Below are 18,769 nucleotides of genomic sequence, written 5' to 3'. Positions count from 1 at the left end.
ACTCTTAAATACTGCTCCTTACTGCAACGAGGAGAATCAGGAGAGGAAAAGAATGAGGAAATAAGAATCATGAAAATAAACTTTAAGGTTAGAACACTTAGACAGGTGATACCTTTAAGACATAGAACACATATACCATAGCGATGGATGCAAACAGCATGTGTTCTCTACAGTTCCAGTTGGTGAGCACCTTGCAGTGTTTGAACTGTAAGCTTCTCCATATCTTTCTAACATCCTGAGCTATGGCTGTGGGGAGTCTCTTGGGAGAATGAGCAGGAAGAAAGGAAAGGTCTGATGCAGAAGTCTTACCTATTGGCCAGTCAGATAATAGGAATGCAAATATTAGACTCAGAATTAGACTTAGATTTGAACAATAACCACATGTCTTCACTCCTCTCATTAGTCATTTTCTATATTCAGAAGGCTTCAACCTCACACCCCCTTCCCGTATTCAGACTGTACTCTAGAGATGTCACAGGATCCATGAGGATCTCTTGAAGAACTGTCCTCAGGTTTCTATTCAGTCTTATCCTGCATATGAAGATGTCATCAGTGCTGCCCACTACAGAGACCAACTGTATTTGCTTCCCTTTGCATGGCTACGTCATTACTGTACTCTGTTAGTCTGAGCCCAACAAACTCGATGCTATCTATGGATAACAGGAAAGGGCAAACTGTTCTGATCTGTTGTGTTTTCTAGGAACAATGGACCCCAGAGCATTCAAACTTAGAAGGACAGAGATTCCAAAACATACAAGTCAAAAGGTGCAAGCTATTGTTGACAAAAATCCACAAAACCTAACAAAACCATATTCTTCAGCCATACAACTCTCAGGGATTAGAGATTAGATGTACACTAGCATGTTTAACAGTTTTTACATTCTTGTTCTTTTATGATTATTTTCATTCTGTTATCTTTCAATATTAGATTGAGACCATAAAAGTTAAGATGTTTCGTTTAAAAAAAACCAAAAACAAAAAACTTAACAAAGCATGAGGACCAAACAGGGGTTTGTGGAAGACCCGTACCCATTAAAAAGATTGTGAACCTCTGATATAATAAATGGCTGTTTCCACGAGATGCCTCAGATGATGGTTTTACAGAGAAATTCAAACTGTCACAGACTCTCTTTGTCCACTCCTATTCAAATCATTTTAGCTAATCTTGAAGCAAGGTTAAGTGAGGCATCCTGGTCAGTATGCCCAAAGCAAGACAAAAGTCTTGGAAACAGGAGGATTAAGCTACAAGATGGCACACAGTGCTCTGCATATGAGGAACTGTCCACTGATAACAGGGTTTTGGAACCAAGCAGCTTTGGTGCAAGCTTCTTTACCATTACTACTGAGCACTCTCTGCCATGGAGCTCCAGAGTAGATCCTGCACACGCTTCAGCGCAGCCTCCGAAGCTTACTGCAAGTATCAGCCAGACTCTAAGCATGAGTTATGAACATAGCCAACGTACTTGTGTTCAAGACTGGGGTCGAAACAGCAGCTCTCCAGGGCATCCAAGGACTTCATCAGAAGAAGGCTCATCTGTTGGCCAGACATGTCACTAGATGAAGAGACGAGGACAAAGGATTACTGATAATCACTCAACTATTCATGTTCATGGCATATCTGGGAGTGTAGGCTCAATGGTAGAGTGCTTGCCCAGTATGCCTAAGACTCTGGATTGGATCTACAAGACAAAGAAAATGCATTCTGGCCCAGAGAAATGGCTTGACCGGTAAGGGTGCTTGTCTAACACAGTCACTGAGCCTGACCATTTGTGCTTGATTTCCAGAACCAACACAATGGAGTTCAAATGATTCCTACCAATTATCTTCCAATCTCCACATGTGCACCATGACACACACACCACACACATGTAAACATATATACAGATGGATACATGCTAATAAAAGAGTCAAAGTTCTTCAAATAAAGTCTTCTTCTGTCACTATCTGCTGGAAATTTTAGCATTCCTTTATATGTTAAAATGCAGTAACAATATGGTGACTCGTATATGCCATTTTATAGACAGGGTAACTGAAAACTGTTCAGTACTCAGGTTGTGAAGGATATAACCAATTACAAACAATAAGCCCTAAAGCTTCCTTTGATTTCTCCCTGTGTGTTTAAATTTGAAACCACTGAAGAACACAATTTCAAACATTTCTAAGAATATAAAAGTGATGCTTTTGAAGCAAATTGAATAAAACTATTGATAAAGCTGTTATTCATTCCAAATTTCTCCTCTCTTGGGAGGGATGCAGGTTGTGACTCCATGTCTAGCTGTGTGGGCTGCCAGTTAGCATTTTCCTTTAATAACAGTTGTTAAGGGGAAACGTACCTAGCCCTACATTTTTGTGCTTCTGTGTAATGACTGGTCTTTATAATCGTCTTACTGAGAATTAAGACTAGATAGTTAAAGGAAGTGTGGAGGGAGCTCTCTGGCTCTTTCTTCAGGCAAAGCTGTGGGCTTCCTCACTCCCTGTATTGCCCTGGGGTTCCTAGAGCTCAAGCCCCTTCTCTTCACCCGCAGACCACATTGGATAAAACGCAGCCCAACGATACCAGGCAGCCAGAGGACACTTTACAGCTTCCCAACCAAGACTGCTGTGGGGCTTGTCAACATAGATTGTACTGTGGCATGAGAGAAGCCTTGGTGGGCAGGTGGATGGACAGACAGACAGACATATAGACAGACAGACAGACAGACAGACACACACACACACAGAGTATAGGAGGGGCATTCAATAAATAAGTTCCTTTAGAGTTATTCTTAGGAATAAAGTATTTGCATCCTCTACAGGTTAGGGCAGAGGCAAGAAGCTTCCTGTAGTGAACCTTCCTGAATAATCCTAAATAGAAATTCAAATTCAGGAAAGTCATGAGCCGGATGTGAGGAGTCTCTGCTAGGAGGGAGAATGTACCTGGGACAGTGCGGTGCCGACGTCTGTTCTCTTACGGGTACTTCACACACCCATTTCAAGCCAAAAGCTCTCTTGGTACTTAGCTTTCTTTCACTTGTGTTTTGCCTGCATGCCTATTTGTGCACCATGTGTATGCCTGGTGCCCAAGGAAGCCAGAAAATGGCACAGGATGCTCTGGGACTGGTGTTTGCGAGCTGCTATGTGGGTACTGGGAATCAAATTCCAGCCCTAGAGCAGCCAGTGCTCCTAACCACTGAGTCATCTCTCCGGCCCCTATGTTTAATTTTTCAGATTCATTTTATTTTTGATTTTCTGTCTGTGCTTGCTGCCTGTGTAGGAGTGTGTGCTCCCCTTAGAAGCTACCAGGGTGTATTAGAGACTCTGGAGCTACAGTTATGGTTACACTGAGCCACCAACAAGGTACTAGGTGTCAAACTCAGGTTGTCTGGAAAAGCAGCAAGCACTCATAACCACTGAGGCATCTCTTCAGCCCCTAACCTTTATTTGAGGGAAAAAAAAACAACAACAAAATGACAAGTCTGAAAAGTTGGAACATCTGGTAATATTGTAATTACCAAGTGAAACATCTACTGGTAGAAAGAGCAAATATTTCTGATTTCTCTGATCTAGAAGAAGTGGGTAAGTGGGAGCCAGGGGTTATGATATGTTGGTGACTACCCTCTCGAGACACAGGGCCCACAGAAGGAATAATGCTATGAGGCAGAGCTAACATCTGCAGGTAGTCAGCACGGTGGCACACACCTTTAACCCCAGCACTCAGGAGGCAGATCTCCAACCCTGAGGCCAGCCTGGTCAGCACAGCCATGCCCACATAGACAGGCCCTGTCTTAAAAAGCTATCAAACCAATCTACCAGTACTCTGAGTGACCCACTGTGGACGAGCTTCCTGTGTCCTTCCGCAGGATTCCCCACAGGTACAAACTCAAGTAAGAGAGACGGGGTGGAAGGTAACCTGGGAATGAGAGTTGAGCATGCACGTGCGGGTTTTCCAGGCAGCATGATTAAATCAAACCCCAGTGCAAACCTGATAGTCATGAAGCCAGTGCAGCAACTTATCCCAAGTTAATGAAGACGTGAGCCCAGCCAGGATGGGATGAAGCGAGTCGCCTACGACTGAACTGCCAAGGGCTCGGTTTTAGATGTAAAAACACACTGCTTGAAAAGCAAACCGAGGAAGAGCCTGAAGACAGATGGTGGGGAGAGTGCCATTTGTTGCACAGCAGCAAAGGGGAAAATCACTTTGAAGCCTTAAGCTTTTACAAAACACTTTATGTTCTATCAGGCACAGGAGGAACGCAAGCGCCAATTCCCATGCAAGGGGCATATTCTTTGTTCACATCCTGAGCTGGGCCTCTGCGAACATTCTGGGCGTGTCTCATTTTCATCTGCAGCTACTATGCCAGTCATCCGCTTGTCTGACAGATGTTCCCAGGAGCTAAATATGTCCTCTTGAAATATACAGTCCCCAAGAGCAATAGTAATCTTCCCCAAAACACAATAGTGTTTGTTCAAGGTAAGTAAATTACACACACAAACTTAAATCGAGCACTTTAGATGCTGTGTAATACCTTCCATTTTATCCACAACAGTGTTTGCTTTGGGGCCACTAAATGCTACCAACTAGGAAATATAAGGACATCTGACATCATAGCTAGATGTTTCCCCCATATCCTATTTCCAGTGTAGGAGGAAGTGGCTGAAGCCGGAGTCACTACCATTAATATTCATAGTAAACAAATATTCATGTCAGACTGTCCTACAATCAGCCTCGGTGCCTAAAACTCTAAGGCTTAATATAAAATACAGGAAAAGACCAATTATTAACAAAACTAAGACAGATTAATGGATGTGTAGGAAAACTTGCCTACAAGTTTAGTGGGATTTTCCACCTGGGTCTTTTATATCCTGCTTGCGCCATTCCCTGGTAATGCTAGCAGCCGACAAAACAAGCAATCAAACTGGATAAAGAACTCAGCATAATGTGCACAGATTAGGGCTCTTTAACGATTATTAAAATGTAGTCAGAACAAAAGAGCATTTTAAAGTTGAGTGCATGCTGCTCCCAGGTGATCCAGTCACTCCCACCCAGGACCCCTCTGCTACATGGGACTCCCCAGTTGTTTCTTCCCAGTTTATGGAGATGTCAATAAAGGAGCAATGATGAAGGGGTACACTTACAGCACCCTAAGGCTGGTGTACTTCTATCTCAGCCTGAGATGGTTTTCAAGTGACCAGTCACTTGAATAATATCCCTTAAAGAACACTACTACCCATATAGTATTTTAGGCAGCCAAATTCACCCATATATCAAAATCAATTCAACCATCTCAAAAAGTTTAGCAAGCACATACTGCTCAGACACAAGGTTTAGGTACCTGCATGCATGTATACATAACCCCATCACCTAAGTCACAGAAAGGAAACAGCAATGCTTCAATCAACTGTACCTGAGTTTCTCCTCACACAGGCGAGAGAGAAACATCCCCAAGGCAAGGCCCATGTGGATTTGCACGGCTTGAGATTCATCAGCACTTGGTTTCCCAGGTAACCTGGCAGTCAGCATGTTCAGGATTTCCTCAACCTTCTCTTTGCAAGAGATAATGAAAACCGGCACGAGGAGAGACAAAGCCGTGGCGGCGGCAGAGCGCGCAATAGCACTTGCCGTGTTCTCGCCAGAATAGGACTTCTAGGGAATGAAGAAAGAAATCGGGTTAGCCTCTTGCTTAAACACAAAGGCTGCACAGCTATCACATGTGCTACAGCGATGCAAGCTTCTACTCCTGCACAAAAAGGAGACTCTGACTGTGTTTGCTACACACTCAGCTTCCAGTCCGTGTGCCCATCTACTACTGAGTAACCAGCTTCCTCTGAAACTTCAGAGATGGAATTCTAAGTGCCTGTGTTTAGAGGTGGTGGATAAATTCAGTTTCAATGTTTTTAAAAGCCTGTGTGCATGTAACAGGAACGCTAACAGTAAAGCTATCTGAATGTGGATATGCCACATTACAATTGTCCAGAAAGCTAGGACTTGTCCAGAAAAGAAAAGAGAAAGGACAAGAGTTACGTTTACTACAGAGGAACAGGTGGAAGTTCAGCACAAGCATCTATTTGGCACATCTCCCAAGTTTTTGTGTGGGAACACAACCTAATAGATGGATTATTTTCTACAGGGGGTCAATTCCTTTTAATTAAGAGGGAAGTTGAGATTCTAAAAGCTTCTGGTTACAAAGCAATAACTAGCTATTCAAAAGGAAACTGGGGGCTCTGCATGTGCCTTCTGATAGGCAATGGTGGGAAGAGACAGGAATAACAGCCCTAATAAAATCAAAGGGTAGCTGGACAGAAACACCATGTGCAAGAGTCCGTGTTAGAGACTCTCCCACACATGCTATACATTTTGTGAATATGTCTCAAAAAGAGAAGAAAGCCGCTTTATCACCCTCACTTATCCATTTTGGATTTTCAGACATGCCATAAAAGTGGCCTCATCCCCAGCAGTCAAAGCACGGCACAATGTGTTTTTATTCTGTGAGTATTGGCTCCCTAAGCTCTAGTACTTGAAGGATAAAAATCAAGCATGTAGGACATCATACTGAATGCTAATATGTTTTCAAATGACAATGTTTCTTAAAAGGACTCAGCTATGTATGACACAGGAAATAAAGGAAGTGACTTTTAAAATGTGTCCTTAAAATAAGTAATAATGTAAAAAGAATTGAGAAGGTAAGCGGCAATTCTGAACTGGCCAATGAAGAGTTTCTGTATTGGTTCATAAGAACTAAGCAGAATGCCTAGGATTCTCATCTACTGCCTTGCTCTGACCCACATAGTTACTCTATAAGCTTCAAAACAATTTAAACAAATCATTCCTTTTCTGGAGGATTCCTTCTCTGAACAAAATCTAATTTCCAATTTAGTTTTATATTACCTATTAAGTTACTTTTTCTGGCCAAAACTGTAGTTAAAATCTAGCATTGGACCCTAGACCCCAGATTAAGACCTACCTGGTCCTCCCAAGGGCAGGGTAAAAAGAGTTGCATTTACAGAGAAGATCATGGGCAATGGACTCTGAACTAAAACCATATCCTTCGTAACAGTTCAGGATCTGTGCTCCACACTTCTTTAAACAACTGCAGTCCGCAGCACTGGGCTGACTGGCCATGATCTCGCTAATCACCTAAGCAATGGCCACCGAAAGGACAGAACCAAAATAACTATATACTACTGCCGGAGCAAAGCCATGCCACAACCCCAAAGGGAGCATTAGACAGCAACAAGATGCGCACTTCACATTGCTTAGTCATTAGGATGCCATCATGAAGCCGAGAAAAATGTGGGTGGCAGTAGTTTTTCATGTGACCAACAGGATTACTTGGTATTTACAAAGAACTTTGCTGTTTTGAAAATAAAGCACTTTTACATAACCAATTTCACCTTCACAGTCTTTGGTAAGCCGGAAAGGCATGGCACAGGGTTTTGGCTTTTATTTCATGAACAAGGAGACCAAGAATGATAATGGAGAACTATCAAGTCCACAGGCCCAAAACTAAGAGGTGGTGTGAGGCATTCACTACAGAGGAGGCTGCTATTCCTTTCATTTTATAAATAATGACAGAAAAGATGAAATATATTCCAAGAGCCACTTATCCTACAAATGTCGCCCTTGACCCTGACTATATGTTAGACTGGAGCTTTCATACTGCTGGTGCGTGGTGCATATCCTAAACCAACTCAGTCAAACATGGAGCCTACACACCAGTCTTCACACACACACCAGTCTTCACAGACACGCGCGCGCGCGCGCGCGCGCGCACACACACACACACACACACACACACACACACACACACACGCATGCACGCACACACGCACCTTCAGGCCTATAGTGAGAACCAGATATTACTATACCACGTTATATATATTTTTCGTGTGGACAATGGATGTCGAGATAGTCAACCCTTGGTGACTCTAGTCACTCCATTTCTTGCACTTACATGATAAAAGCAGGTGAACAGTTGACCTCTGGGGTGGTAATGGCTATCCACAATGACCAGGACAGTATTAAGCACCATGGAAACCCACTCTTTCACTGGAAGGAAATTAGGTTGGACCTGTAGATGAGGAACAATGTGAAATTACAGTAGAAAAAATATAACAAATCTAAAGTATGTTGGCATCTAAACTTTTATTGTTGTTAAATAATGAAGGGCTATCTTCCAAAAGTAAACTTTATCTGCTTGGAATGCATGAGTGAATAGAGTTGACAAAGGTATGTCCCAACAGGTATGTACCTGTTCCCCAACAATAGTACAATGATTATCAGAAGTGGGAAGACAGAGGCTACAGCAGAAGATACTCAGGTTTCCTCTGCTTAGTGTGTTGTGATGAAAATATCATGTACAAGAGAAAGGTGCAAAAAGGAAATTTAAAGTCTCCAAACTTTATGACTTACCATCTCACAAAGTGGCCAATTGGCCTGCAACAGTCTGGCCAATGTCTGTAGCATTTCTGTCCCCTATTACATATGGCTGCATTTCTGTCCCTATTACATATGGCTGCATCTCTGTTCACTATTACATATGGCTGCATCTCTGTTCACTATTACATATGGCTGCATCTCTGTCCCTATTACATATGGCTGCATCTCTGTCCCTATTACATATGGCTGCATCTCTGTCCCTATTACATATGGCTGCATCTCTGTCCCTATTACATATGGCTGCATCTCTGTTCACTATTACATATGGCTGCATCTCTGTCCCTATTACATATGGCTGCATTTCTGTTCACTATTACATATGGCTGCATCTCTGTCCCCTATTACATATGGATGTCCATCAATTATCATGACCATTCACCTAACTAAAAAATTATAAGAAACTACATTCACTAAAATAAAAGACTTGGTTATAAAAGTCACCCGTGGCCATAGGGTCAGAAACATTCATCTTAAGATCTTTTGTTTTTGGTCAGACTTGTTCAACTTTAATCAAATAATGAGATCTGGACTTTGTAATGATAAAAGGCTAAAGGCAAGGTCAATAAAAATAAACCAGAGCCCCATTCTCAGCCTGCATTGCTTCTCAGTCTGACAAGACTGGAAGTAGGAGAGAAAGCACATGAGAATCTAGAACTTCAACTTTGAGCTCTACCTCCAGTTATTACGGGGAAATTAACCTCACAACTCGTAATTCACCATAATGGTCCCCCAAGGAAAGGGATCCTATAAAATGCATGGACATTCAGGGTTGCAGATCTAATTAGTATGTAGCCTTAAATAAAGTATTCCATGGCTCTTTAAATGAAATGAAATATTTCCTTGTCTTTGTTATTATTAAAACAAAAATTTGGGTTCAGTGTTAAATATTTGAATATTAAGTAATTATACCTTCACCATTCACATACTAATCCCAGGCCTCATCCCCTTCTCTACATGTCTACACCTCACAGGACTGATTCTCCTGCTCATTGGTGACAGTGTCACTAGATGTGATACCCAGGTCATTTGTTTCCAACAACAAATCAGGCAAGACACAGAGTAACTGTGAAAGTGCATAGGTTTACTAAGTGAGAAGAGCAGAAGAATTAGAGCAGGCCTAAGCAAGGAGCTGACTGCTCCAGAGCCTAAAGTCTATTGGGGAGGTTTTGGGTCTAGGTAGAGGTAGGAGCTGTCTCCATAGGCAGGGATAAAGTAGATCCTAAGCCTGTTAATATAACATTGGAAAACCGTGCTTAGTCCATAAGAGGAGTTTTATTCCTGACTTAGAGATCACTTCAAGGACAAATCCTCCTCAACAGCCTTGGTCCGAGTAGTGGTTTGAATAGGTCATGCTTATCTTTCCCTTTACCAGGACGTGTCTCACCAAAATTACCCACAGGAGAGAAGGCACTGGGTGGTGCCCTACAGGTAGACACATTTTTCCCTCAAGGGTAGTTGTCTTGGTTCACAGAGTTCAAACTTACCTACTTCAATAACACTCTGGATAATTCTCTCTTCTCCATTATTAGAGGATTAATTAAATGCTCAGATGAATCTGTGTCCACAGCCTACCCACGGGGTGGGAATAGGACCTTGTGGATCTAAATTGTAAATGGTGGATGCAGGACAAAATCTTACCTAAGTGGGGATACTGTACTAAGATATTTCAAGAGCACTCTGTCAGCGTTTCCTCTTTGCCTGACTAAACCTAGCCTTTCAACTTTGTCTTCAATTCCAAGGGTTTTCAGAGGCCATACATTTTCAGTTCTTCTTTTAAATGGATGGGAAGTACATTTCTTTCTATCCAGAAAAGCACCAGGAAAGGAGAGTACAGTGCCAGGTATGAGATGAGAGAGATAACCTCAGCACTTGAGAAGGTGAGATAGAGCAGTAAGGTCAGCAGCCTGGGCCACATAAGGAGATCCTACCTTAAATCCCAAACCAACCCCATGAAGACGTACCATTTATCTACTGTGAGATTCTGTGTGTGTGTGTGTGTGTGTGTGTGTGTGTGTGTGTGTGTGTGTGTGTGCGCGCGCGCGCGCGCATGTGCACACCTGAGCGCATTCATTTAGTTTTTACAATACTATTATCTGGGAAGTACTGCCATTCCACATTATAGATGGGGAAACGGTTTCCAACAGGAGAAATCATTACACACAGGCTGTGTAGCTAATAAGTCAAGGTAATGAAATTTAAATATATGACTCTGTTATTTGAAAACCTATGTTTGTTTTGTTTCTTTAACTACTCAGGGCACATATCTAGCTAATGATAGCCAACAGACAATAGAACTTGAAACAAGAATAAATTCGCATCTTTTTATTTTGACAGATATGAATTATCTGAAAAAGTACATTGGAAATGATTATTGGCCAGCCTGTCAGATGTTTAATTAAGAAATAAACGCATTGCAAAAATGAACAGGCACTTTATCACTGACATCTACAATTAAAATATAAAGTACAAGTTTTTCAATGTGTAAACACAGCTTATTTATCATTGTTTGACAGTATTGTTCACTTTCTGTAAGCCTGGTTAACCTTCTAAGATTGGTTACTCGTGATGTAATCATAAAAAGACAGCCCGTTTAATAAAATGTCACCTTCAAAGGGAAATGGCCACTTAACTACAGAGAGAAATGTAACAGCAAGTCAGGAAGGGAGGAGGGCTCACAGTAAGGGCTCACCACATGGCAGAATTTGTCCACGCAGTCGCAGAATTTAACCTCACAAACCTAGCGCAGGCCACCTAAATAAAGACCGAAGAGTTGCAACAAAAGCTCACGTGTACTAAATCCTCCCAACTCACCTCTAGGACTCCATCAGACTCTGAGGAAAGGCTGGCTTCATGCTTGGACACCACGACGGCAAGGCTGCTTAAGGCCAACAGAGCATTGCCTTTGACCACTGGACTCTCTCTATGTGAAAAGAAAAGATTCCAAGAGAAGACTTAGAAGACCAAGAGAGGGGCACTGTCGTGGGAGAGCAGACAAGGAAGAAAAGCACCTCTGCTCCAGCACAAAGCTAGTTAAAACAAGAAGGAAGATGTGGGTATGGAGGGCTAGAAAGATGGCTCAGTGGTTAGAGTACTTCTTGTTCTTTCACAGAACCTGGGGTTAGTTCCTAGGATTTACATGGTGGCTGTAGTGTTCTGAATGAAAATGGCCCCCATAGACTCATAGGGACTGGCAATATTGGAGAAGTAGCCTTGGTGAAGAAAGTGTATCAGGGGGTTCCCACACATGTGGGGAATGGGGGCTTTGAGGTTTCAGAAGCTCAAGATCAGCCCAGTGCCACTTCCTCTGCCCGATAACTTCCTATCTCTCAGCTACCTCTCCAACACCACGTCTGCCTGCATGTCAAGACCTGCTGCCTTGAGGACAATGGACTAAACCTCTAAACCTGTAAGTCAGTCTCAATTAAATGTTTTTCTTTATAAGAATGGCCGTAGTTATGGTGTCTCTTCAAAGCAACAGAAACCGTAACTAAGACAGTAGCTCACAACCATCGGTAATTCCACTTCCAAGAATCTGACACTCTTCTAAACCCCACGAGTGCCAGGCATGCGCACGAGACACTCACATACGCAGACAAAATGCTCTTACAAGCAAAATAAAAACAATTAGCCAGGTGTGGTGGTGCACACCTTTAATCCCAGCACTCAGGAGGCAGATGCAAGCAGATCTCTGTGAGCTCAAGGTCATCAAGGTCTACATGGTGAGTTCCGAAATAGGCAGGGACACTTGGTGATCCCTGTCCTAAAAATAAGTAAAATAAAATAAAATAAAACGAGATAAATCCTCTTAAAAGTACAGGCTTGGGGGCTGGAGAGATGGCTCAGCGGTTAAGAGCACCCGACTACTCTTCCAGAGGTCCTGAGTTCAATTCCCAGCAACCACATGGTGGCTCACAACCATCTGTAATGAGATCTGATGCCCTCTTCTGGTGTGTCTGAAGTCAGCTACAGTGTACTTATATATAATAAATGAATAAAATCTTTAAAAAAAAAAAAAAGTACAGGCTTGTTCATCCCCAGGGGCCAGTAACTTCTGTGTTGACACGGGCTGTTTTTTGGCTCTCCTCAGCACAGTCATTATGATCTTATGCAGCTTAGAAATGCAGGCTTCGGTTTCTAAGTATCCTTTCTACACATCTTACTCCGACAGAGCATCTCCCAAGGTATTCATCTATGCCATTTTTAGTCAATTTGAATATACTGATTTATCTCTAAAAGTTATAGGAAAGAAGACCCAGCAGAGTGCAACAGCCTCTTGTGAAACAGCAGTGTGTGGAACCAGCTCCCCATAAACCAGGTCACAACTTCCCTTTACTCCCTTGTAACATGTGGCAGCCTTTGACAGTCATGACTCCCATTCTCTCTTATCTCACTGTATCAGAGCCAGAAGCCTAGCTACTTTGTAACATGACATGGTGATTCCATATGGGATAGGAGGTGGGGAAAGAACTGGTTTTAGACCACATGGGTTAAAAGATGTCCTGTAACATAATTCAAATGATAATTTTCTAATATTAACAACAGAAACTCATTTATTTTTTACTTCATAATCTGGCATCATAAACATTACCTGATTATCATACACACTTAGCATGTAAAAGTACACACTTGGTATGATTCCATATGCCCAGGATGATCTTAGGACAGAAAGCTCTGAATAGGACAATGATGAGCTGCTGTCTGCAGAACTTCCCTGTCTGAAGATGCAACTCAGGATCCTTATGACTGCATCCCAGTAACGTCCCACAGAAAACATCCCCACAGCGCTGCACGAGACCTGAGCCCGACTTCACCGTGTGCATTCTCTGTGCACAGTACAGTGTTAGAACAGGCCAGAGGGTGAGAATGATCTCCACACTAGCTCTTCATGTGACCCCTGTATGTGCCTCCAGACCAGTCTGCCACCACTGAGCAGGGGCTAAAGGTTCCTGTGAGCACGAGCTCCTATAGGTTTTATGGGATAAAGGATGTGCCATTATCAAATCTTTTCATTTGCTAGTCACCTGACCCTTTCTGTGCCCCCCAACCCCCGCCCCTCCTTGCTCAGCTCAGTGGAGCCCTGCCCAGCCCTTGCTCATTCTCTTTACCCCCTGTGAGGTCTGCTCTAAGTCAGTGAGACTGAGGGCCGGGCTGACCTAAGTTGGAAGGACTCCTTCAGGTCTGAAGAAATGGCTGCCCCTGAGGTTATGGATTACAAAGCACTTTTTAACTGATAATAAACTACCTCAAGCAAGCTAGGACTCAGGCAATAAAAGTCACTTAACAAAAGCAAAACTAAATCGTTTGCTTTTAATGCAGGTTGAGTAACAATTTTCAATTTTATTTTAGGTTTTCTAGCATTTTGAGTTTTCATACTAGTATTCCCAAATTTGAAAAATGCCAAAATTTGCAATATTTTTGATTTCAAGAATTTAGGATAAGGAGTAGTCAGGCTATATCATTCTTCTTTCTATTATCAATGTCCTGAAGTCTTTCCTGCTTAAAAATGGCTATTAATCTCTAAGGATAGATTGAGGAAGAAGAGCAGGAGGAAGAGAAGGAAAAAAGGTGGAGGAGGAGAGGCAGGAAGGAGTTGTTTAAAGTTATCAGTAATCTGAAGATTAAATCCTCAGTCTTCTTACCATACAGTTCTCATTAAACAAGCATCTTATGCAAGGTGACATAAAAAGTATCTTTATAGCATGCAAGTACATAGGAGAATGTGGCCTATTTCTTTTTAAAGATTTATTTTCATTTTTAAATCTATGTGTGTGTATGTATGTATGTCCACAGGCATGTATGATATGTATGTGCTGATGTCATCAGAAACCAGAAGAGGGCAACTGATCTCCTGGAACTGGAGTTACAGGAGTGACTGCCTGATGTGGACAGGTGCTGAGATCCTGGCTGCATCCTCTCCAATAGTCACCAGTGCTCCTAACCAGTGAGTGATCTCTCTAGATCCTGCCTCAGCTTTAAAATAGTACTCCAAATCATTGTATTTCACTCATCTTGACACTACTCAATATGTACTGTGGCGGGGGGTGAGAAGAAAAATGTATTTAAGGCAATTAGATCTTTGGATGCAGGTTAAATTTAATCTGGACATTAATTTCCAGATAAAACACAACTGCTCCAGTCTACACAAAGCATCCACAGTTCAAGTTCCACATTTGGAAAAGGCCCCAGGACCAGCTTGCTTATCTCAAACCTGCCCCAAGCCCAGAGCAGCAGCCTTTGGTTGATACTATGCACTGCATACTTAGCAAAACATATTTGAGGAGGAACTGGCTGGTGAAATGTCTACAACTGGAGCAGCACAAACTCACCGCCTTGTTACTCAAATAACTATCCCCTACCAGTCAAACAGCTGTGACTAATTTGCATAATAACATGTCAGCATCGGTGCAGTCTTTATCTAAGCAACACCACTGACATTTTAATTAAATTGTCCTTTGGAACAAACTGATGTCGTTAACCTAATTAAAAAGCCCAAGGAAGGATGAGCTTCAGTGATGCTTTCTGAGGGACAGAATATCACATTACATATCAGCAAAGTGACCCAATCATTTGGGGATTTTTGTCTTCGGGTTCAAATCCATTTAATTAATAACAATGAAAACAAATTGCCATCAGTCACCCAGCTTATCTGTGTTCTGCTTCTTCCTGAGTCATAACCCTGACTCGCAAAGAAATACTCTCTCAAATGAGCAAGTCAGCGAGCGCTCTGTGACTGCAGCGTCACTTCCGGCATTTAACTTGTGAGTGGACAACACACGCCCTGGTCTCAGGCAGCTGGGACCACCACTTTCCAAGTACCGAAAGGTAAGCTGTCAAAATGCAGGAGTAAGATCTCTGCCTCAGTGAAGGAAGCCCCTGGAAAGTAGCAGAGAGAAAGTGGTCGACATTTCCCCTGCCCTACCACAGTCACTTGGCCTCTTGAGCTTACATAGCTCTTGTTTACTTCCTGCCACCGTTACCACTTTTAAGTTTTTGATTAAAAAAAAAAGGTAGTAATCCCATAAGAACATGAACTGTTTTACTCCACACCCCTGAGAATGTAAACACATTGACCTTGGGCACGCATGAGAGGAAACATGATGCTTTGCAAATCTATAGAGAAAAGGCAGGCTGCAATAAGAGCTAAGAACAGGAAGTATAAAGGTGACTTAAGAAGCAAAATTACAGTTTGCCTGCACATAGGCTTGCTGGTTTCTTAATCATCTAAGCATTTTGCTCCAAATGTCCTATTTTTACTGGACACAAGATTGCACACTAACAAACTGTGAAAGGAAAATTTCCAAGATGGCCCACCCTCACCTATGAAGCAGAGCACATGCATTCCTATGGTATCCTTTATGCACTGGAGTCTCAGTTGTGTCAAAATATATTTCCTCGTGCCCATCCCAGCAGTGGAGACAGGGAGACCACCAGTTCTCTTTTCCTTTACTCAGTGGAGGGGTAAGGGTGTTAAAATGAGCAAGGGCTCAGATCGACAATTAAGTGGCTGTTTGTTTCTGCTGTCCCTGATGCCAAATCATTTTAGCTATACCATATGTCCCAGGATAGGACCAAGATACATAATATTGCACTAAAATACTTCTGTAGGATATGGGCTTCAGGACTTATGAAATCCCAGGGCAAGGATGTGCTTATGTCACTTGGAGACTGAGGAAGTGAGCCACACAACACAACGGCAGAAGGTGACAGTGGAGAGGAGATATGAAAGCCACCGATTGCATCTCTGCTGCCAGGAACAATTAGTCAGCTTGTTAGCAGAAGAGCGTGCAGAGACTGCTCCGCAAGTAAGTTCATTAGGGTGTAATTTCTTTAGTGAGCTTTGCCTGAAGGTAAATAAAAAGCCTGAAGAAGTAACACTCGAGTCATTTTTGTTAAAACCATCACAAGGCTATGACTGGCATTGCCGTTTACTGAATGTGTACAAATGTGGTATATATGAATTTTGTTTTTTAAAAGGTTATCGTAGAGCTGAGGAGGTTCACCCAAGGTCAGATTAACTGCTAATTAGAATCTGATTTTTAGATGCACCGGAGCCCATGGCTTCCAAGAAATGTAAGAGGAGGCCCTACTTTGCTGCATTGCAACTGAGATTTAATAATTTATTTGTAGATCCATTGTAACTCACATTCTCAAGAATTCATTTGTCTTCCTTGAACTAAATTATAATCCTTTAAATTTAAGCCAAACCACATGGCATTTTATTAAGGGTTCAAGTTGGGTATTTCAATGAAAAGCTAAGTATTTGTACCAGTCTCTCTGTGTTTGCACAAAAAGGCATGTGGTGAGAATTAATAGAGCTAACACGAATAACAATGGTTTTCTATAAAAATAACCCAGAAAATACTTTATAGTTCTTAATATTATGAATGCTGTGGATGGAGAGAGCGTGTGGGCCTGTCAGGAAGTGGGTGGTTTGTTAATAGGTCAGTAGGAGAATAAAGGACTTACTTCGCAGCTGTCTTGGTGATCTCATCTGTCAGCATGTCTCTGACCCTGCAGGGAAGATGGAAATAGACACGAGCTGATATGACACCATGAGCTACACCTGCCCTCTTATCCATCAGTCTAGGAGAATTTCCAAATGCCGGTCATACAGCTCAGCAGACAGAGGCACCTGATGACCTACATGTGATCCCCAGGAACCACGTTCCTACAAGCTCCCCCTGACTTCCACTTGAACACTGTGGTCCATGCATGATCATATGCCCTGATGCACAAATAAAGGATCAGTGCAAGAAAGTTAATTTTAAAACTTCCAGCACTGCCTCCGGGTCTTAAAAGTACATGTGCAGAGCTAGGGTGGGGGAAAAGACAGTGGTAACGGCTTTATGTCAGAGTCAGTGTTGTCTCCCATTTGTAGGCTCTCTTAGTAGATAGGAAAGGAGAAAATGTCACCCAGAAGGATAGACACGTGGAGCTGTGTCAATGCCATCCCAATGCAATGGTGGGTGCACAGGCACCCTTTGTTTGACTGGATGTTACCTTCCTCTAAGCCTATATTGAATATACCCAACATGATACTAATTGGAGTCAGAGCCAAATAAGATAGGCTTAGGGCCCACATAGGAACAGGCATAAGGAAGCCTGATCCTTTCTCTGTTTCCCCAACATGAGGATGCACAGGATGTGAGGACTTGCCAGACATGCTGGTTCTCAAACTACAGAGCTGTGAGAAAGCTTCTGATGTTGAAGCCACCCAGCCCACAGTATTTCTGTTATGGCAGCCAAGTGATACTGCTCTCCCCTTTTTGCAGAAGAGTTCACCAAAATCAATTTGTTGTATACAAATTATATATACAGAAATCATTGCATATATATATATAAAATACAACTTCAAATTTTGGCTGTACAATTATACCAAAGCCAAAAGAAGATAATAGTACCTGTGGGCTGGGAGGTAGGTATGCTTAGTGTAAATATTTAGATTATAACATCTTTTCCAACAAAGAAATTCTGAGGTACAGTAGACAGCACTGTGTCAAATTTATATTTTTAAAAATTCTTTAAAGATTTACTTTTATGTATGAGTACGTGTGTGTGTGTGTGTGTGTGTGTGTGTGTGTTTTTGTGAGAGATAGAGAGGGAATGCGTGTATATGAATATGTATGTGTCTATATGTGAACCCCATACATATGTGTGCCCACAGAGGTCAGAATAGGGCACTGGATCCCATCAAAGTAGACTTTCAAGTGTTTGTAGCTGGGAGCAAACTTGGGTCCTCTCTAAGTACTGAAAGTGCTCTGAACCACACAGCCATTTCGAGGCTCAGTAACTCAAGGTTTTTCATGAATATAAAATTCATAAATATTTGCATCTGACATATAATAAATTCTTAGCAAGTCAGCATGACTGAGAATGAGTCATCATTAAGAGTCGAATTTTTCACATACTTGCAAATTGCTCTTATAAAGCACAAGCATATTTGAAGAAGTACTTCAATGACACACTTATCTACTGATTGTCCACACTTGCTGTGATCTTTTACTGTCCAGTGTGTAGTAGTGATGAGTGGGGAGCTGTCAACTATCATGCACGCATGGTCACAATCGAGCTTCTGGAGGCTCGCTTCTCTCTGCTGCATTACCAGTTGTCCCTTCTCGTATCCCTGCCCTTTGCAAGTGAAGATGTTGTAATATCTGTGCTTTTAGAAGAAAAGGCCTCCAGTTGCTACTTATACCACCACCGCCGCCGCCGCCGCCGCCGCTGCTGCTGCTGCTGCTGCTGCTGCTGCTGCTACTACTACCACTACTACTATTCTTATGCAGCAAAACTTCAGAGAAGCATCACTATGCCTAATTCGAGTTCATCTCCTTCCACTTCAAGTCCATCACTAGT

The 18,769-nt window shown here is 42.3% G+C and overlaps 1 protein-coding gene across 7 annotated transcripts in view; it reads right to left on the bottom strand.

Moving 5' to 3' along the window:
- Focad (focadhesin) overlaps nucleotides 1–18,769 on the bottom strand; it is a 330,597-nt gene that overhangs the window by 43,569 nt on the left and 268,259 nt on the right. For all 7 annotated transcript variants that reach the window (XR_015619711.1, XR_015619712.1, XR_015619713.1 and 4 more), the window contains 5 exon segments: nucleotides 16,883–16,927; nucleotides 11,228–11,336; nucleotides 7,932–8,048; nucleotides 5,385–5,623; nucleotides 1,464–1,553 (listed from right to left, as the gene is read on the bottom strand). Coding sequence is in view for 4 of the 7 variants with exons in the window: in XM_087549044.1 (XP_087405170.1) it covers nucleotides 1,464–1,553; nucleotides 5,385–5,623; nucleotides 7,932–8,048; nucleotides 11,228–11,336; nucleotides 16,883–16,927 (600 nt within the window). In the remaining 3 variants the exon portion in view is untranslated.

This window comes from Rattus norvegicus, chromosome 5, assembly GCF_021556685.1.
Source record: "Rattus norvegicus strain SHRSP/BbbUtx chromosome 5, alternate assembly SHRSP_T2T, whole genome shotgun sequence".
NCBI classification, from domain to species: domain Eukaryota; kingdom Metazoa; phylum Chordata; class Mammalia; order Rodentia; family Muridae; genus Rattus; species Rattus norvegicus.
Note: the sequence above shows the minus strand (reverse complement) of the source record. Positions and strands in the feature narration are given on the sequence as shown.